The following is a 21933-nucleotide window of genomic DNA, read 5'->3' as shown; positions in this document are numbered from 1 at the left end:
GATGAGGTAACTGCATCGACTGTTTCCCTAAACCCTGTCTCTAATGTTTGGCTGGAGAGGCTGCCTCCCATTTACAGGGTTGTTGTGTGACCTAATTTCGTCCATTCTGCACTGGTTTTTCTAAATGTAATGGTCACAGTGCTGGGGGTTTCTCACAGTTGTCCCTATATATACTGCATATCTCCCCCCTCTTTCTTTTCTTTCTCTCTCTCTCTCTTTCTTTTCTGAGACAGAGTCTTGCTCTGTTGCCCAGGCTGGAGTGCAGTGGCATGATCGTGGCTCACTGCAACCTCCACCTCCTGGGTTCAAGCGATTCTCCTGCCTCAGTCTCCTGAGTAGCTGCGATTACAGGTACATGCCACCACGCCTGGCTAATTTTTGTTTTTAGTAGAGATGGGGTTTCGCCAAGTTGGCCAGGATGGTCTTGAACTCCTGACCTTAGGTGATCTGTCTGCCTTGGCCTCCCAAAGTGCTGGGATTACAAGTGTGAGCCACCGCGCCTCGCCCCTACCCGTTTTCTAACATGTCCCATATTCCACGTGTGAGCTGGGTGCATGTGATGCATCCTCACCATGGAACCTGAAGATCTGGTGATCCTCAGGGTGAAAATGAAGGGTGAAATGTAAAGAATGAAGGGTGAAAATGCAGAGTGGAGGGAAAAGGCTTAGGACAGCTGGGACAGGAGGGAAGTTCGGGGAGTCAGTGGGAGGTGTTTTACTGGGAAATGCTAAGAGGGGGCTGCTCTGGGGTGCTACGAGTCAACAGAGTGCTGCCCCCTAAGGTTCTGAAATATGCCACTAGACCATGTGGGGAGAAACACTGGGAGTACCCCAGTTCTGGAAGAATGTGTCTTGGGCCTGGGGGTTCTGTCCCTGAGGTGGGCTTTCAAAGATGGTCTGGGATAGAAGGTGATACCCCAATTGATTCTGTTACATACAAATGAAAACCCTGCCGGAAGCTGAGGTGGCACTTGGGCTGAAGGGGGCTGGGGCAGAGGAGCAGACAGCCAGTCCAGGACCAGGCTTCGGGGGCGCAGGCCAAGAGGGAGCTGAGGCTTAGAGACCACATGGCCAGCAGGTCTCTCTTCAGCATCCTGCCCCACTCCAGAGGCAGATGCCTGCTTGCTCAGTAGCTCTCAGGCCTGGCCTTGGCTCTCGGGGAGTACCTGGATGGGACCGGATGGGCCATTCTTACCTGTGAGATCCACTTCGTCTCCCTGTAGATACTGTCCAGATGGTAGTCGGAATGTCTGCCCCTTGATAAGGCCTTGGGCCAGCAGCTTATGAAAAGGCTCCCTGAGGAAAGATAACAGGAAAAGGAAACAGGAGGAGTGGGACATGAAGCATTGAGAAAACAGCAACACAGACCTTACCTCGGATGGGCAGAAGTAGCTGCGCCTCATAAAAGCAGGTGGGCTGACCAAGGTCACTTATAAACCCAGCTTAAACAAATGGCTCTTTAGAAATAAGCGATAAGAAAATAAATTCAGGCCGCGTGTGGTGGCTGACACCTGTAATTCCAGCACTTTGGGAGGCTGAGGCAGGCGGATCACCTGAGGTTAGGAGTTTGAGACCAGCCTGGCTAACATGGTGAAACTCCGAATCTACTAAAAACAAACAAAAAAATTAGCTGGGCATGTTGGTGGCTGCCTGTAATCCCAGCTACTTGGGAGGTTGAGGCATGAGAATCGCTTGAACCAGGGAGGTAGAGGTTGCAGTGAGCTGAGACGTGCCACTGCACTCCAGTCTGGACGACAAGAATGAAACTCTGTCTCAAAAAAAAAAAAAAAAAAAAAGAAAAGAAAGTCAAATATGTAGGTATTACCTACAGGTCTATTTTATATTATGGTGAAGTGGAAAGAGCCTTAGGCCTCAGATTTGGAAGCCCTGGATTCAAAATCTCAGTTCTGTTTCTCAGCGAATTCTGTGAGCCAAGGCAAGTCACTTACTTGTGCTGAGTATCAGTTTGTTTACCTATATAATGGGGGTTAAAAAAAACCTGCCTCGGCTGGGTGTGGTGGCTCATGCCTGTAGTCCCAGCCCTTTGGGAGGCCAAGGTAGGCAGATCACGAGATCAGGAGTTTGAGACCAGCCTGGCCAACATAGTGAAAGCCCTCTCTATTACTCAGGAGGCTGAGGTAGGAGAATAGCATGAACCTGGGAGGCAGAGGTTGCAGTGAGCCGAGATTGTGCCACTGCACTCCAGCCCGGGCGACAGTGCAAGACTCTGTCTTAAACAAAACAAAAAAACCTGCCTCAAAGTGTAGTTGGGAAGATTAAATAAAATGACTTCATAAACGTACTTGTAAATTTTTTTTTTTTTTTTTTGAGACGGAGTCTCACTCTGTTGCCCAGGCTGGAGTGCAATGGCGCAATCTCGGCTCACTGCAACCTCCGCCTCCCAGGTGCAAGCGATTCTCCTGCCTTAGCTTCCTGAGTAGCTGGGATTACAGATGCCCACCACTACATCCAGCTAATTTTTGTATTTTTAGTAGAGACAGGGTTTCACCAAGTTGGCCAGGATGGTCTCAAACTCCTGACCTCAGGTGATCCGCCTGCCTCGGCCTCCCAAAGTACCGGGATTACAGGTGTGAGCCACCCTGCCTGGCCTAAAAAAAGTTTTAAACCATACAAGTCATACATGAATATAAACCTTCTGTTCAAATCCAAACACTACCACTCCTTTCTAGGCCTATGTTCTTTCAGGAGGCAGTTGTTATTAATAGTTTGGTAAATATCCCTGGTAAAGTCTGGAGACATTTTTCAATGCCTTTGTATACATAAATGTATACCTACCCACATACGGTTTTATCTATTTTTTGGGATTTATATAAGTGGGATTATACCTTATGTATACTTTATGGTATTTCACTTAATCGTATGAGTGGACTTCTCCATAGCAGTTCATATAGATCTATCTCACTTTTTAAAAAGTTACCTAGTGTTCTGAAATATGAATTGATTATAACTTATTTATAGTGCCTGTTTTTAAAAAGTAGTTTTAGTTATACCCTTACTGGGTAAATAGTGACATATAAACTTTTTCTCATAAGAGGACAAAAACAGGTTGACCTTCATACTGAAATTATTGCAAATTTGCAGTTGTTTATTCTTAAGAATCTGCCTGATTCAATTTTGAGGCATTTCAGCAAGACCTGTTCCAAACTCAAAGAATGATTCATGGAGACATCTGCTGATAACACACATTAAGTATTTCATGTTCAGGGCACCAGGTAGGAGCAGTCATTTCCTGGAGATCCAGTGATGTTCTCCTCAAACATCACCAGTACATGGCTTTGGTTGCTCAAGATAAATTTTTAAAGGTGTTTTTAGGACAAAAATTAGGAGGGAATGATCTGGATTCAAAGATAAAGACAGGTAGGATGATCAAAATCAGCAGCATTGGCCAGGCGCAGTGGCTCATGCTTATAATCCTAGCACTTTGGGAGGCCGAGGCGGGCGGATTGCCTGAGCTCAGGATTTCGAGTCTGGCCTGGGCAACACGGTGAAACCCCGTCTCTACTGAAATACAAAAAGCTGGCCGGGTGTGGTGGCTCGCACCTGTAGTCCCAGCTGCTCTGGAGGCTGAGGCAGGAGAGTTGCTTGAGCCTGGGAGGCAGAGGTTGCAGTGAGCCGAGGTCGCACCACTGCACTTCAGCCTGGGCGACAGAGTGAGACTCCGTCTCAAAACAAAACAAACAAACAAACAAACAAACAAAAAAAAAAACCCCAAAAAATCAACATTAGGCCTCAATAAGGAGCTGCGAATCCATTGGGAATCCAAGGAATCCTGTTCGCTGGTCTTGCATTTTATCAAGTGGCACAACACTGCCACCTTTTGAGAACAGACAGAATTGCAACCTGCGAAAATCTGACTAAAACCTGCTGCAGCTTCTCCTGCCTCGTCTATTATAACTTTTTTTTTTTAAGGTAAACTGTTAAAGTATAGTATACATACTGAAAAGTGTGAGTCCTAGGGGTATAATGATGAATTTTCACAACATAAAACAGACTTGTGTCATTGGCATTCAGCACAATTAGCAGAACATGAAATCAACCTTCCGCCGCCCGCTTCGAGGCACTGTCTCCTCACTTATGGGCCCCTATAGCCTGACTGCGAACACTATCGTTTCATTTGCCTGTTTCTAACCCACCTGTAACCATTTCTGAGTGAGTGCTCTCAGGGGATGTCCACAAGGGAGGCTCTCCCCAGAACTGGCAGGCAGGCCCTCAGCAGTACACCCACACCAAGGCCTGCTAGTTACATGAATACATCCTAACATCTGAAAGCTCCCAACAATGCAACTTGATAGTTGAAGCTCTTCTGGACTGTCTGTCTTCTCTGAGGGTTGCAGTGCAGCAGGGGCCATCTCAGATGGATCATCTAGAGCAGGGATGGCAAAACCTAGCCAACTAACCCCAGTGCCCTCGCCTACAACCACCCAGTCGGCGTTCATCGACAGCAGCACTGCTGGTGCTCAGAATGAGTCTCAGAATTCTTCTTTGTACCATATAATCAGAAAGCAGAGTTATTATGTGAAATGTATTGCTTATTTCTTCGGTGAGTATTTCTTGAGTGCCTGCTATGTGCCTGGCACTGAGCTAGGCACTGGGGATATAATCTGGGCAAAGCAATCTCTGCCCCTGGAGAGCCAGCCTGTTGACGATCACTGAACCAAACCAATGCCTGACAACTCTCAGCTGTGAGGGAGGAAAAGCGTGTAGTCATATTTGAAGAGCTCCTCCTCCCAATCAAGTCCAAATTCTTCCACGTAGCCATCCAGGACTTCTCCCCATCCCCTGCCACTCTCTCTGCTCTTTCAAATGTTGCCCACACGTGCTTCCATGTCTTTACTCACGCCATTTCCCAAACTGTTATCAAAACTCTAGTCCTCCTTCCTGGCTCAACTCAAATGCCATCTCCACTAAGAAGGTATCTCCTGGTCAGAATTAGAATTAGTTCCTTTTTCCTTCCTGATGCATCCTGTGTAGGGCCTGTATTGTATCTAGCAGCTATTACATTTTATTGTGTATTTAGATAAGCTGCTTACCCTTCTCCTGTGAGGAGGAGGATTTTTTTTTTTTTTTTTTTTTTTGAGACATCGTCTTGTTCTGTCACCTAGGCTGGGGTGCACTGCAGCCTCAGTCTCCTGGGCTCAAGTGATATTCCCACCTCAGCCCCCACAAGCAGCTGGGACCACAGGTGCGCACTACCATACCCAGCTAATTTTTTGTATTTTTGGTAGACATGAGGTCTCACTATGTTGCCCAGGCTGGTCTTGAACTCCTGAGCTCATGCAATCCTCCTACCTTGGCCTCCCAAAATGCTGGGATTATAGGCATGAGCCACTGCTCCTGGCCTTGAAATCCTTGAAGGCCACTCTCAGTCTCCAGTTCCTAATAGATGCTCAGTAATGTTAATTGCTTTGGACTCAACTAGGCTTGTTTCAGTGAATGAATAAACCTACCAGCAGGAGGGGTGGGGGATAATGTGGGTGGGACAAAGTGGAGGCAAGAGAGGAGGGAAGAAAGAATGAGTGAAGAGGGGCACTGGATGCTATACTTTCCAGCTAGCGCCACCACCTTTTTGCAGGGAGGGGTGCATTGAAAGATCCCAAGCAGCCGAAGCAAGAGAATGAGAGCAGGAGAATGCCCTGATGAGTGCTCACATGGAATTTCCCAGTGGGGAAAGGGGCACTTCCCAGCTCCCAGAAGCCTGCTTGTTCCCAAGTGTTTTCCCTCCACTCTTCCAGGGAGCTAGGGAATGGGCCACAGGGCTTTGGGAATCTGGTCTTCACTCTCCTGGCTGAAGCTGGCCATGTCTACTCTCATGCGTAGTTTAGCTCTGAATGAGTCACACTTGTTTATTCATTCAACATGTATTTACATGACAATTGGGTACACAGCACACTAGGCAATTAATTGGAGAGCTTACAATAAGAGCAGGCAGCCCAAGACATGCTCATAAATAACCATCGACACTACAAGAAAGACATACCAAATGTGATATGGAGGTGCAAAGTGCACAGGAATGAAGGACAAAGGATGTCAAGGGCCCTATTGGACTTGGAACCCAAGCCTGCTGAAGCACAGATCACATCACATTGCCAAGTTCATTATTCAGATTCACAATTGGGGTAATGTGTTTCCCTTTTGTTCACTCATTCATTCACTCAGCAGATGGTACTTGGGAACAGACTTGTGTATGCAGCTGAGTTATTCATTCATCATAGTGACTGTGCACAGCAGGGGCCTATATACGTGAGTGGAAAATCTGCAACTCTAAACCACTAACAAACCCTTTGGACTCAGGACCATCAAATGTGGGAGTATTAGGCAGGGCCTCTGCCTTGAAGAAGGCCCTGGATTTATCTGAGTCAGCTTTCTTCCTACTCCTTCAGTACATCCCTGGAGGTAGATCATGCTTGCTTGCACTGAAGCACAGCTATATGTAAGCACAATGATGAAAACTGGGGGGAGATCTTCACAATTTATTCATTAGTTTAGACTGCACTAATTCAGAAATTGCAACAACTAATAGCTGCTGGGCATTGAAGGCCACATTTGTCCCACTTGGAAGAAGGAAAGATGGGAGGGAGGGAGGGAAGAGAAGGGACAGAGGGAAGGTAGGGAGGGAGAAGAGGGAGGGAGGGAGGTAAGGAGTTGCTAATTATTAGGATAAACAAGGAAATTCAGAACATTGGCCATTTTAAGTGCTCTTAAAAAATCACTACATACAAAGAATGTGCTAATTACAATATGAACAAAGAATATCAGGGCATATCAGAGCCCCACCTACTTGCTGCAGATGACATTTATCTACTCACGAAGCCCTAGATAGCCTGCTGCGCACTCCCCTGACCTGGTGGGAGAGTGGCCTGCCAGGCTGCAGATCTTTGAAGGCCATGGATCTCTGAAAATGGTCTCCAAATTGGACTTTTCATTAAATCAGACTAACTTTACCTTCCTCTTCTTCCGTGTTCTGTGCCAAGGGCTATCATGGCACATAATTAGCTTAGTTTCCAAGTATTAGCCATGGCTCATTCTTAAAATATCACCATTCCCATATCCTAGCAGCCAGTCAGTGGCACAGAAGGAGGGCTTACTAATACAGCAGGACCCAAGTAAAGCTTTTCTTCCCTTCCTGTTCCTTTTCCCAGTAACCCCGTTTCTGGCATGATCAGAGAAACAGAGAAGAAGGCCCTGTGGATGGGGGCTTGCTGTGCTCTCCAGGGTCAGCAGGCAGCCTGCCCTCCGCATGGGAGCTACCTGAGCAGCTGCTTGCTTTCTGTTGATTCCAAACTGAAGGGAGAAATTCAGTTTGGGGAATTTAGTGTCTAAGTTGCATTACAGAGCTACAACAAAAAGTGACAAGATTCCATGTTTACAGCAGTCTCCCACAAAGGGAGAGAAAAGGCTTCCCGATCTCATTCAGTGAAGATGGGCCACGACATGTTCCCACGCTCTAATGTGCCCCCTCTCTTTCAACCTGATGCTAACCACCAGGGGGAGGGAAGCTGAAAGCTGATCCTACCCCACAACTCCAAGCACAGCAGGAAGCTCAGCGCATTTTCCTTCTTCAGAATATATATCATATTGTAAATGATAAAGTTACATAATCATTATAAAAAATCTGGAAAAAATCAGAAGTACATTGGGCTCACCACCCAGAGATAGCTAGTGTTAACATGTTGGCATGAGTTTTTCTAGTCTTTTCTCTTGCTTTGAGTATGTGTATATAGGTGCATGTATATATAAAGACAAAGATAACCAAGCTGTATCTTGCTTTTTCTATTTCTCATTACTTCAGATGAATTTCTTCATGTTATTAAACATTCTTTGTAATTTAATTGAAAGTGTTGTGTAGGTGTGCTCCATGTAGATGGATTATACTTTATTTACCCTGTCTCAGCATTTTGGGGCATTCAGATTGTATCCAAATTTTTAGCTAATTGAAATAACACTTACATGAACATCTTGGTGCATAAGTTTGCATTTCTGATTATTTCCTTAGGATAGATTTTTAGCAGTGCAATTAGTGCATCCAAAAATGAATATTTCTAAGGCTCTCACTATGTATTGCCAAACTGCTTTTCAGAAAGATTGTTCCAAGCTACTTCCTGCAATATATGAGAGTGCTGCTCTTATGCTAGCTTCCTTACTACATGGAAGATGGCATCTCACTGCTGAATAATTTATATTTGCCAGTGAGGGAAATTTTTTTTTTTTTAAATCATAGAAATGGGGTCTTGCTGTGTTTGTTGCCCAGGCTGGTCTCGAACTCCTGCACTCAAATGATCTTCCTGTCTTGGCATCCCAAAGTGTTGGGATTACAGGTGTGAGCCATCATGCTGGGCCAGAAACATTTTATAGTGTAAGATGTTTATTGGTTATTTTATAGTGTGATAAAATGTTTATTAATCATTTGGATATCTTCTTTTTTGGGCTTCCTGCTTACATTAATTCCTGGTTAATCATTAACTTGGTATTTCAGACCACACAACTAAGGCACCTGCTGTCCTGTGTGGTGGCACACTCAACTTGGAGGCCAGCCTCGTATGTATGATAAGGAGACTTTAAGTTCGAACTGCAAGCCTAAACATGCAGGTGATGAAAAAAAAAAAGTCCACAACTCTTAGAAAACAGGAAAGATAATTAGATATACATAAACCTTTGCTGTCTGTATTTGAAGAAATTAGAATCAGAGTGAAAAGGGTGCTCAGAGATAACTGAGTTCCTAACATATGAGACCACTGAGACCCAAAGGAGTTCAGCTTCTTGTCCACATAGCTAATCAGGGGCATCACTGAACACAGACAGAGGTCTTTGGATTCCTGTTCCAGAGCTGCTACTTGAGACAAGGGCTGAGGGTCTCAGAAATGTTAAACTAAAATGGAATAGCTGTACTATCATCTCAAATAGCCTCCTGAAATGACAATGTTAATCAAAAGGAATACAGAAATAGGCTAGGAAATTCCAATTTATGCAGATTTCAGAAATACATATGTGGTTGACAGGTCTTAATTTTTCCTCCCAGCCCAGCTTGATAAAGTTGTTGGGAGGCTCTCAAAAATTCTGATTCCAAATTACTCATCACAGAAAGTGGGTGACTTTCATTTCATGTGTGGTTGACTGGTTTACCAAAACACCTTTAAGAAAGAGGTAATGCACCGGGAGAGTTTTCAGAGGCTGTTGCTGCCCTGATGTGCTCTAGCAAGAGTAATGCTGACAGCAACACTGAGAAACAGTTAAGATGACTTTCTGTACCTTCCGCAAAGGTCAGCCTTTTCAGTACTTAAAATAAGTCTCTTTTGGAGGAGGAAAGCATGGAACGGAATCTTGAACAGAATTTAAAACAGATTCAAAAAAACAAAACTCCATAGGTCTATTTCAATTTACACCATTTAGTTGGTTCCTTATTGTTGATGGTAAAGCAAAATCCAGGTGTTACCTGGAGGCTCTGCAAATCGGCAATGCATTTGAGTAAAAACAAAGTCATACTTGAAACTGCATTTTAAAATTATATCACAATGCTGCAAACCTTTTTTCCTGCTTGAATATAATCTTAAACCACTGTAAAGAAATCACAAAAATAGCCAGACCCTGTCCTACACCTTAGGATATTTGGCCACTGAATAATTTACTGATTGAGTACTTCTATAAAAAATCATTCAGAAACTGGCAGAAATATGCTCTACTGTTAAGGGGCTAGAAATCACTTACATATGGTCTTTGTTTCCAGACCTACATAAGAAGGAGTTATTCCCCCCAACTTTTTTTTTTTGGAGACAATGTCTTATTTGTTGTTTGGGCTGGAATGCAGTGGCAATCATGGCTCACTGCAGCCTCGAACTCCTGGACTCAGGTAATTCTGCTGCCTCAGATTCCCAAGTAGCTGGGACTAAAAGTGTGCACCACCACACCTGGCTCATTTTTTTTTTTTTTTTTTTTTTTTACAGATGGAGTCTTACTATGTTGCCTATGCTGGTCTCAAACTCCTGGCTGAAAGTGATCCTTCCGCCTTGGTCTTCCAAAGTGCTGGGATTACAAGCGTGAACCACCACGCCTGGCCTGAGATGTTTCTCAAGTTGTATTTGGTCTTTAAACTTAAGTTCTAATCAATGCTCCCTAGCCCATGGAGGACATTTCCTTTGTGTTTTGTTTTGTTTTAGAAACAGGGTATTGCTATGTTGCCCGGGCTGGAATTAAGCTTCTGGGCTCAAGTGATCCTCCCATCTCAGCCTCAATCTCAGCTTCTGGAGTAGCTAAGAACATAGGTGTGCACAACTGCACACACCGGAGAACATTTCCTTTGAAGAACATAAACTTTTATCTGTTTCAAGGGATTAAACTTAATTTCTTTTCTTTTCTTTTTTTTTTTTTAATTTTTAGACAGAGTCTTGCTCTGTTGCCCAAATTGGAGTGCAGTGGCATGATCTTGGCTCACTGCAGCCTCTGCCTCCCAGGTTCAAGCAATTCTTGTGCCTCAGCCTCCCTAGTAGCTGGGGCCACAGGCACATGCCACCATGCTCAGATAAATTTTGTGTTTTTAGTAGAAATGGGGTTTCACCATATTGGCCAGGCTGGTCTCTAACTCCTGACCTCAAGCGATTCATCCACCTTGGCCTCCCAAAGTGCTGGGATTACAGGTGTAAGCCACCACACCCAACCTAAACTCAAGAAGAAAGAAGGAAGGAAGGAAGGAAGGAAGGAAGGAAGGAAGGAAGGAAGGAAGGAAGGAAGGAAGGAAGGAAGGAAGGAAGGAAGGAAGGAAGGAAGGAAGGAAGGAAGGAAGGAGAGAGGGAAGGAAAGAAGGAAAGAAGGAAAGAAGGAGAGAAAGGAAAGAGAGAAAGGAAGAGAAAGAAAGGAAGGAAGGAAGGAAGGAAGGAAGGAAGGAAGGAAGGAAGGAAGGAAGGAAGGAAGGAAGGAAGGAAGGAAGGGAGGGAGGGAGGGAGGGAGGAAGGGAAAGAAGAAAGATTTCACTAAAAATGTGTAATATCCATGAGACCATGACAGTAATAGGACACAATTCCCATTGTCAATGACAATCTTTATCTAGTTAGGTAAATTAGTTTCCAGACATAAGAAATGCAAGGCAGAATTGGTAAATTCTAGAACCTAAAGTACAAACATTTTAACAAATTTATTTACATGAGGAGTAATGCTGTTAATGTTTTTAGTGTCCTTCTGATGCAGACCAGTTTATTTTTATACATGAAGGTCTCTGGAACTGATGAGAATAAATTTATTTTAAGCATTTAATTTAGACCCTAAATTAGTTTTCTGTACAGTAGACTTCTTTTAATCCATGCATGCATGTGCAGAGTCAGCCATCTGGTCCGAGGGTTAGGTGAAGGGAAGGAGCTTTCAAAGTGCTTCATTTTAATGAAAATGGGTTTCTGTCTGCATTACAGAAGTTTTAAAAGTAATATTTTTCTATCTATCAAAATTTTACAGACACATATTTTTTGACCCAGAATTCCCCAGTGTGAGGACTTGAGCCTACAGAGATGCTCCCAATTATTTGCTAAGCATATCAATAAAGAGGGTCACTGGACTTTAAAAAAAAAATAGTAATTGGAAGAATAGGTGACCGCTTACATAAATTATGGTATGTCCAAATGAGGGAATACTGTGCCTACATTAAAAAGAATGTGATATTTGTTTGTGCTGATACGGAAAGACCACCAAGCTATATTATTAACTCAAAGAAGCAAAGGATATGTATGTAATATAAGCAACATTTAAAATGAGTAGATCAATAAAAACACATGTGGGGATAGGCAAAATATTTTCCTGGAAGAAATAAAAAGAAACCTAAAAGTTGAGGAAAGGGCTAAAGAGTGGCGTGCAGGGCGGGAGACAACAATGTTCACTTTCTGTGTAGTTACAAAATAGTTTAGACATGTATTACTTTTTTTTAAATTGTCAACATGGGTTATCTGGATAGGGAAATAATCAGATATTTCCCCTTTCTTCTCTGTAATTAAAAAATGTTCTAAAGGATGTTGTAGTAAACAAACAGAAAAACAACATAACAACAACTGAAAAAAAAAAATCCAGCAATTATGCTTCTGGTAATACAGCAGACAAGAGAGCCTGAATTATTGTCCTGATGCAAAACAAGTGAAAAAGTTAGTTGGAATGTAAAATACATTGAGCTGGCAAAACAAAACCAAACCCAACTTAGGAAAACACAGTTCCTGAAGCCAGCGTCTACCCTGGGCATATCTATAGAACCCCTGTGATCATAAATATTTGTGCATGGCGTGGTACACAAAAGATGGGACACAAAACCTAAAGCCTAAGCAACTTTGGGAGTCTAGAAGATCTCAAGACAGGAATCATCAATGAACTAGAAATCATCAATGAACTACAAATAAACCTGTGGTTAGAAGAGACAAACAAGGAAACACGCCTATCTTGACCACAGTAATGTGTAGGAGGAAAGAAAAGTATTTCTCCTGAGAATCTGTAGACAGAAGTTGAACCTCATGTGGGTTTGGGGCTGTATGCATATTACCTATATGGTTCTAAAAACCTCAAGCAGAAAGTTCAATTTAAAGTGGTCTTGGATTGGTAGCATCTCCAGGCAACAGGGAGAAGCTAACACAAAATCACCTCTAGCAGCGAGGTTCCAAAGAGTTCCTATTAAAAAAAAAAAAAGTTCGAGAAATATAAGGTCAGTTAAAACACCCCTTGCACTCCATCCCCCAAAGAACTAGGCATCATGAGTGAGAAGAGCAGAAACAACAAATGACTAAACAGACCCATAATGACATTAAAGAATTATCAGACAACATAATAGTATGTTTAATCTATTTTAGAAAATAAAGACTTAAAAGATAACAAGAAAATAGTATAAAAATAAAGGAAAATTTAAAAACCTAGAACTTCTAGAAATGAAGAATAATTAAAATAAAAAACTCAAAGAATGGGTTAATCAGCAGATGGAGACAGAGAGACAATTAGAAACTGGAAGATAGCTATAAAGAAACTGGCCGGGCACAGTGGCTCATGCCTATAATCCCAGCACTTTGGGAGGCCGAGGCAGGTGGATCACTTGAGGTTAGGAGTTCAAGACCAGCCTGACCAACACTGTGAAACCCCATCTTTACTAAAAATACAAAAATGAGCTGGGCGTGCTTGTGGGCGCCTGTAGTCCCAGAATAAAGATCCTATCAATAGGCCCTGGAATATATGACAACTTGATTTATGATGGAGAGGGCACTACAGATCAATGGGGAAAAGGATGAACTATTCCATTAACGGTACTGACACACCAAAAGCAATAGCCATAAAGGAAAGATTATTAATTTTTACTACATTAAATTAAGAGTTTCTTTTCATCAAAAGATGCCATAAAAACAAGACAAGCCAAGAACTAGAAAAAAAGTACCTGCAATACATATAGCTGAAAAAGGATTAGTATCAAGAATATTTAAAGAACCCCTTACAAATCAATAAAAGAGAAACGATCTAGAAAAAATAAAAGCATAGGATACAAACAGGGATTTGATCACAGAGATTCATAAACCTATGAAACATGATAAACTTTATTAAGAAATCAACTAGTCAACAATAACTTAATTAAACATATAAAAATAACTAAAAGAGTATAACTGGATTTTGTAACACAAAGGATAAATGCTTCAAGGGATGGATACCCAATTTTCCATGATGTGATTACTATAAATTGCATGCCTGTACCAAAATATCTCATGTACCCCATAAGTATACACCTACTATGTACCTGCAAAAATTAAAAATTAAAAAATTAAAAAAAATTGATGTCTTGAAATTCAAATTTAACTCACAACGTGACCCATTATATACCCACTGGTTTGGTGAAATTTAAAAGCTGGATAGTACAAAATGTTGATGATGATGTAGAGAGATTGGAACCCTCATTTCTACTAGTGGAAGTATAGGCTTAGGTAATCACTATGGAAAATAGTTTGGTGTTTCTCAAGACAGTTGAACATGTGCATATCCTACAATCGAGCAATTCTATTCTTAGGTACGCATTTTAAAGAAATGGTGACGCGTATGTCAGGAACCATGTGCAAGAAGGTTCATAGCAGTTTTGTTCACAATTGCACAAAACAGTCTGACCACCATCAATGGTGGTATGATACATAAACTGAGTTCTATATTGGAAGTTTCATTCCAAATAATGGAATATCTTGCAGCAGTGAAACAGGAAGAAATATAACTTCATCCGTCAGCACCGCTGAATCTCAAAAAACTGTTGAGTGAGGAAAGCAAGACAGAATACCTGAAATATAATTCTACCTATGTAAAGTTCAAACACAGGAAAACCAGACAATACATAGTTTAAAAATACATGCAGAAATGATACATTTAGAAAGAAAAGCAAGCGAGGAATTAAAAATCCGGGATCGGTATTAGCTAGGGGCGAGGTGGTGGGCATAGAAGAGAGATACATAATAGGAGGGGGCACCTTGGGGATTCTAAGGTACCTATAACACTCTGTTAAACTGAGGAGTGGGGCATGTATGTTCATATATAAAAATTACATATTTAATGTATTGTACAATTCTTTAAATGCATTAAATATGTAATTTTTATATATGATACGTTTCATGGGAAAAAGTACACACACATTTTTCTGGCCATTATGAGGAAAGGGTTACAATAGGCCAACAGGAAAAGAATTTACTGATGTTTTTACAATGTGATTCTCTATTTCAAATCCACTCTATACATTTTTCAGAGGGATGCATCAAGGTGGGATTCAGCCAAGCTTAGGAACAGAGCTGACACAGAAGGACTGGGTGATAAGCATGACCTCACACGAGATGCTATAAAACATTACGGGCCACTCCTCTCTGCCTCACGGGTACAATTCTTAATTACTTAACTCAGTTAAACAGAGAAGCACGGAAGGCTAGGTTCTATGCAAACTAGCAACATCACTTGCCAGAACTGATTAAGCAATATAAATGGACCTCAAATGGTTAAGGTTGACAACAACCTCTAAAGCATACTAGAAAACTAGTATTCTTCTACTACATGCATTTACCTTGCTTCAGAAGAACTCACACCTGCTTAAAGTTGCTATTCATGCAACTGAATTCTTTTGCAAAGCAGTATGAATGCTTACCTATGTTTAACCATTTTCTGATCATGGCAAAAATGACTAAAGAATCTTGCATAGAACAAGTGCATGACAGCATGTTCTTTCCCTCCAATGTACAAATCCACAGGCATCCAGTAATCGGCCACTGCTGTGTTAAAAGGGCTGTAAAAAAGAGATAGGGACATTTTAAAAAAACCTGCTTTGCCACAATTGTGTAAATTAAACAGACCTACTGTAACATGCATATGCCCTGAAATGAACTTTATCAGGGAATAACAATGATTTTCTTTTTAAAATATAAGAGAAGGCCGGGCCTGGTGGCTCACGCCTGTCATCCCAGCACTTTGGGAGGCCAAGGCAGGCGGATCAGCTGTCAGGAGTTTGAGACCAGCCTGCCCAACATGGCAAAACCCCGTCTCTACTAAAAATACAAAAATTAGCCAGGTGTGGTGGTGGCCACCTGTAATCCCAACTACTTAGGAGGCTGAGGCAAGAGAATAGCTTGAACCCGGGAGGCGGAGGTTGCAGTGAACCAAGATTGTGCCATTGCACTCCAGCCTGGACAGCAGAGCGAGACTCTGTCTCAAAAACAAAACAAACAAACAAACAAACAAACAATGTATATATATGAGAAAAGCTTATATATTAAAAAAGAAAAAAGTCAGATGTGTTGATTTATGAAATTTTAAAAATGGTTACAGAAGATATTACTGACATATTTCAACAAAAGCAATTTGCATATAAAATGAGGACAAGAGGAAAACATACTAGCAAAAAAAGGCAACTTGCTACAATGCGCCTTGAATATCTAGATTCACTTTAATTTTTATTATTATGATTACAAAATTGAGACTTCGGAGTTCCTACCAATAGAGGGCAATGTGGTATTTACAATGAAGATTAACATGTAGATACTAAATGCCTATTTTATTTATTAATTTATTTTCACATTTAAACATTTTTTTTCCTTTATTAAAGACAGCGTCTTGCTCGGTCACCCAGGCTGGATGCAGTGGCACAATTATAGTTCACTGCATCTTCCAACTCCTGGGCTCAAGTGATCCTCCAGCTTCGACCTCCCAAGTATCTAGGACTACAGACACACACCACTATGCCCAGCTAATTTTTTCTTTTCTTTTCTTTTCTTTTTTTTTTTTCTTTTTGAGATGGAGTCCTGCTGTTACCCAGGCTGGGGTGCAGGGGTGTGATCTCGGCTCACTGCAACCTCCGCCTCCAGGGTTCAAGCTATTCTTGTGCCTCAGTCTCCTGAGTAGCTAAGATTACAGGTGCCTGCCACCACACCCGGCTAATTTTTACATTTTTAGTAGAGATGGGGTTCTGCCATGTTGGCCAGGCTGGTCTCGAACTCCTGACCACAGGTGATCTGCCCACCTCGACCTCCCAAAGTGCTGGGACTGCAGGCGTGAGCCACTGCACCTGGCCATCTGTTAATTTTTTTAAAACATTTTTTGTGGAGACAAGGTCTTGCTATGTTCAGTCCAGGCTGGTCTCGAACTCCTGGTCTCAACTGATCTTCCTGCCTTGGCCTCCCAAAATTATGGGATTACAGGCGTAAGCTACTGTGCCCCAGCTGTAAATATTTATTTTAAAACAGAAAATTGATTTTGTTTTTTAAAGCAACCTGAAAATATAGTCAGCAAGAGCCTGTATATTGCTTAATGAATGCAATGCAGCATATTTAGGGTGAATTATCATAAAATAGCCCAATAACTCTCTCTCACTTAACAGTACTTAACAGATACTTTTTGGCCAACAGATACTAATAGAAACGCTTTCTCATACTCTCGGGTCCTAATGGACACTGTAGAGGAAAGGAAATGCCATTTCCATTTTCTGGCTAGGACCCTCAGAGGGAGGGGCAGCACTGGCTGGCAACAGACCTCTGTGCTGCCAAGGTAATGCTGTCCCTTGAGGTCAGCCAATCAAGCAAACCTTTGCCTTTGCAGGGCTTCGAATATTTGTGAATTGGTTCCCTGACACCTCAAGCCACCTTTTTCCCCAGGATGGACTTGGCTGGCTTCAGCTCTGAGGCTAGAAGAGTCCGGCTACCACCACATATTTGCATTTTAATATAGTTTGGTGTTCTCCAGTCACTGTACCAGAATTCTGATAAAATTTTTAAAAATCACTTTTTTGCTTTGTGAAAAATAGTTCCCTAAAGAAATTCAACTGCCAATCCAGGCGACAGAAAAGAAAGGGAAGTGAAGGATGGTATTTGGCCGGAAAACAAGTTTGGGATATATTAAGGAGTGAAATGTTGAAAGTAGCTACAGCTTGGATTTATGATCCACTCAGGAAACCACCCCAGGAAGAACTCGCACCCAGGCTGAAGCTAACCACAGTGTGCCATGAGGGAAATGAAGTGCTCACTGCTGTTCACAGGCTGTGACAGTCTCAGGATGTCTCTCCTGCCACAGTTCCTTGGAGTCTCTCTCATCTGTGTGAAGGCTTTCCTTTGAAGCACTCAGAGAAAGTAAAGAGCCTGACCCCACTTGCATTCTAAGCCAGTTATTGCTACATGAAATGCACCAATGGCCCCTTATAGAGGAAAGGCCCTGAAGGCGAGCCCCTCTATGGGCCAGAGAAGGCCATGCTGGTGGTTCCCAGCCACAATCGTCACCTTGCACCCTTCCTGCCTTTGCAGGGTATCTTTCACTCAGTATCCCCCTCATTTCTTTTTTCTTTTCTTTTTTATTTTTTTTGAGAGGAAGTCTCACTCTGTCGCCCAGGCTGGAGTGCAGTGGCGCGATCTTGGCTCACTGCAACCTCTGCCTCCCTGGTTCAAGTGATTCTTCTGTCTCAGCCTTCTGAGTAGCTGGGATTACAGGCTCGCCACTATGCCCAGCTAATTTTTGTATTTTTGGTAGAGACAGGGTTTTGCCATGTCAGTCAGACTGGTCTCCAACTCCTGACCTCAGGCGATCCACCTCCTCGGCCTCCCAAAGTGCTGGGATTACAGGCGTGAGCCACCGTGTCGACAAGGATCCCCTTCATATCTGATACGAACTCAAATTACAGAATCACAACACTGCAGGTTGAAATTCTGGCAGGGTGAGGGCAGGAGTATCTGTCTCACTAGAAATATATTATTTTAGAACTACAAAGAATGGGGGGCATATTTTATATGTAGGGAACAGGGTTCCAGAATGTTTCTGCCATGGACAAGAGCCATCAGGCAAGGCCCTTTTAAGCACAATGCTGTTTTTTTTCCCGGGCTCTGGAAGAGTTTCTTTCAGCTCTCATTATCTCTCTTTACAAGGCTACCTACTGTTCTCTTTCCCTTAATTTCTTTTTTTTTGGGTGGGCAGGGGCGGGGGCAGGGTTCAAAGAAACACACACGAATACAGCTGAAAAATCAAATGGTACTGAAAGATTTATAATGAAAAACAGTGGTCTCCAGCCCCAATTCTTTCCTTGCCTCAGGCCTCTTAGCCACTTTTAATTCTTTTGGTTGTTTCTCCTGGCAATTATTGAAAAAAAAAACATGTTTATATTCTTTATTGATTTATCAATTTAGGAAATGATCTACTGACTCTGTGGTAAGAGGTGAGGCTTCTTAGCTCTCTCACCCTCCCCACCTGCTACCTTCTCTGTAGAGTTACATCATTCTTTTCAGTTAAATAAATAACATTACATCTTTACAATCATACAAATGCAGTTCACTGCAAGGAGAGTATTACAGTAGCATTTCCTTCCTTTTTCTGTTTTGTATTTGTGTTGTACTTGGGATTTACTTGGCTATGAATAATCTAACTTAATGATGTAGCACTCTCCCTTTAAGAGAGACTGTTCCGCGGTGCACAGTTGACTGACAGCTTCCAGTTGCTGCATCTGTGGACCCACCCTGGTGTGTTCCTGCCAGCCCATGTTGCTCTCCCAGGCTGCTCTCAGGAGAGTAGAGGGAGGGGCCGGAGCCGAGACATTTTAGCCTGACTGAAGACTCTAATGGACTAGCTTCCCACTGGCCAGGTCGAGGCTTTCTCAGAGTTGCGCTGTGAACTGAGCCTCCTCCATCTGATCCTCCTTCCTTTCCCTTCTCCTTTCACACCTGTCATAGGCCATCGTGGTCTAAGAGCACTCTCTGCCCACTCCTCCTCTTCTCCCCTTTAATCTGCACAGGCATTTTCCCCAAGAAATCTCTTGCATGTCTAATTCTATCTTGGTCTTTGCTTCTGGGAGGAGCTATACTGACACATGCTCAAGGACGTCAGCAAGGACGTTTTACCTGTGCGAATTGTGAGGGTCAGTGTATCTGAAGTAGTACCAAGCAGAATCAACAAAGGTATCCATTGTGTCTGTCTCTCTCTTGGCTGCTCCCTTGCACCTAAGAAAGAAATGAAATTCATCATTTGGTTTCTTTTTAAATTTTAATGCAGTTTTCCACTAGCTTTTGAGAGAGCTATAACAATAAGTATGAATTTAAAATGTCATAAGAATAAAGCCACAGGCTGGGCGCAGTGGCTCAAGCTTTTAATCCCAGCACTTTGGGAGTCTGAGGGGGGCGGATCACAAGGTCAAGAGATCGAGACCATACTGGCCAACATGGTGAAATCCCATCTCTACTAAAAATATGAAAAATTAGCTGGGTGTGGTGGCGTGTGCCTGTAGTCCCAGCTAGTCAGGAGGCTAAGGTAGGTGAATCTCTTGAACCCGGGAGGCGGAAGTTGCAGTGAGCCAAGATCGTGCCACTGCACTCCAGCCCGGCGACAGAGCAAGATTCCATCTCAAAAAAAAAAAAAAGAATAAAGCCACATATGAAAAGACAATTCAGGGTAGAAAGCCTCACCACCCAAAAGGACAAGACAGGATTAGGTATCTCTTTTGTGCATTAACTTCTGTTCCAGGCATGTCAAGATTGCCTTCACCAATGTCTTTATGATGCTTGCGAAGCCAATCAATGCATGAAGAGAAATGAGAACCAAACATAGGGAGATGTGTGGAAAATCAACTTGGATTTTTCTTCCACTTCTGTTCTGGGGTGACAGGTGCAGAAATCTACCAGGATGACCCGAGGAAGACAAAGGCAATGATTGCTGGAGTCAGCTCATGCCAGCCTGTGAGAATCAATTGTCAGCATCTCTTTATACCACTGTGACAAAAGATGGCAAGTTGGTAGCTTGAAACTGGCCCTGATGGGAGTATGTACATCACAAAAATTGGCAAATAATAGAAATCAGGACCCCCCTCCAGAGCTAATTACATTATCTACCTCCAGACCACTGCCTAAAGATAGGTTCCTTATGGAAGAGTGAAGAAAGCCCTGGTGCTCAAGACAGAGAATAAAGTGAGATCCTTGATATGTGAAGGGTTGAAAAGAAAAAGGAATCCCTGTCCTAGGGACAGACATGTCCAGAAGGACCAAGGTCTCACAAGGGCCCAAGTGTTATACTCATTCTTTTTTTTTTTTTTTTTTTTTTTGAGATGGGAGTCTGGCTCTGTCACCTGGGCTAGAGTACAGTGGCTCAATCTCAGCTCACTGCAACCTCTGCCTCCTGGGCTCAAGCAATTCTCCTGCCTCAGCCTTCCGAGTAACTGGGATTACAGGTGCATGCCACCATGCCCGGCTAATGTTTGTATTTTTAGTAGAGACGGGGTTTCACCATGTTGGCCAGGCTGGTCTCAAACTCCTGACCTCAAGTGATCCGCCTGCCTCGGCCTCCCAAAGTACAGGCATTACAGGCATGAGCCACCGTGCCCAGCTGCTACACTCATTCTTAAGAACATTCCTAGAGTTGTGGGCTTGTGGGACTGAAAGAACCAGGTGCCAAAAGCCACACTACCTAGGAACTCAAAAGAAGGTGCCCTTAGTCAAGCCTAGCACAGGACAGGGATTAGCTGCCTTGGAGACTCCTCAAGGCCTGGATCAGCAGAGAATCAGCACCTTCTGTCTGATGGGTAGGACCAGCTATCAACAGGGCCTTCTGTGGCAGCAGGAAGCCATAGCAGGCTCTCCCTTCTAAGGCATGGATATGAGGCTCATCGCCCCTCCAAATATCACGCTTTGGGCAGTGTAAGTCTTTGGGGGTTATTGCAGAATTTGGGGAGAAGGGATGAGGAGTCCCAAGAGGAACTGATACATCTTCTGCAAATTTAGCATGTATGGGCTTGAGCGCATATTTTTAATTTAAGAATAAAAGAAGGGTTGCATTTCTATCTTCCATTTGTGAAGTAGTTCATACCAGCTTTACAAATATTACCCAAGGAAATGGCCAGTCCCCCACATATTCCCCCAGCTCCCTCATCAGCTGGTTAAAGGCAGTGGCTGAGCAGAGAGCATGGGCGCCCTAGATCTGGCAGGGCTTTGGGACCCCCTGCATTTTAATCAGGGGACCTCCCAGTGAGAACAGTGGTGGTCTCTAAGAGTAGAAGCTTTTCGGAAAGAGTCCTCAGGGAATCCAGCTTCCTATCACCCAGGGCTGCTCTAAGAAGCTGATCTCAACAGTGCATCTCTAAATTAAAGCCAGGTCTTTTTATTTGGAGAGCAATCAACCAGAACACAGACACTATTTTGGGAAACAATTAGAAAATAAAGATTACTTTTTCTTCCTCACCTTGTGCAAGCGAGGTCCAAGTGAGGGAGAAAATGCAGAGCTCAATTTATAAAAGGAATAACATCTGGCTAACATTTGCCGTGCTGATTTCCTTTTTAATGGTCTTGTTGGACTTGAAGGCAACTAACATGTTTTATTGCTGATATTAAAAAGTAGGAAGACGCTACGTGGCAAGTAGGAGGGATAGAAGTGATAGATAATGGTGGTAATGTTATCAGGATTAGCTCCAATAGTAATGATAATAATACTGGGTAGTAGG

At 42.9% G+C, this 21933-nt stretch overlaps 1 protein-coding gene across 2 annotated transcripts in view; it reads right to left on the bottom strand.

The window, feature by feature from the left end:
* Positions 1-21933, bottom strand: part of LARS2 (leucyl-tRNA synthetase 2, mitochondrial) — a 161765-nt gene that overhangs the window by 33609 nt on the left and 106223 nt on the right. For both annotated transcript variants that reach the window (XM_030936067.1, XM_010374389.2), the window contains 3 exons: positions 19349-19447; positions 15127-15264; positions 1195-1295 (listed from right to left, as the gene is read on the bottom strand). In XM_030936067.1, coding sequence (XP_030791927.1) covers positions 1195-1295; positions 15127-15264; positions 19349-19447 — 338 coding nt within the window. The remainder of the gene's footprint in view (positions 1-1194; positions 1296-15126; positions 15265-19348; positions 19448-21933) is intronic.

The sequence above is a fragment of the Rhinopithecus roxellana genome, chromosome 1 (assembly GCF_007565055.1).
Source record: "Rhinopithecus roxellana isolate Shanxi Qingling chromosome 1, ASM756505v1, whole genome shotgun sequence".
Classification (NCBI taxonomy): Eukaryota; Metazoa; Chordata; class Mammalia; order Primates; family Cercopithecidae; genus Rhinopithecus; species Rhinopithecus roxellana.
Note: the sequence above shows the minus strand (reverse complement) of the source record. Positions and strands in the feature narration are given on the sequence as shown.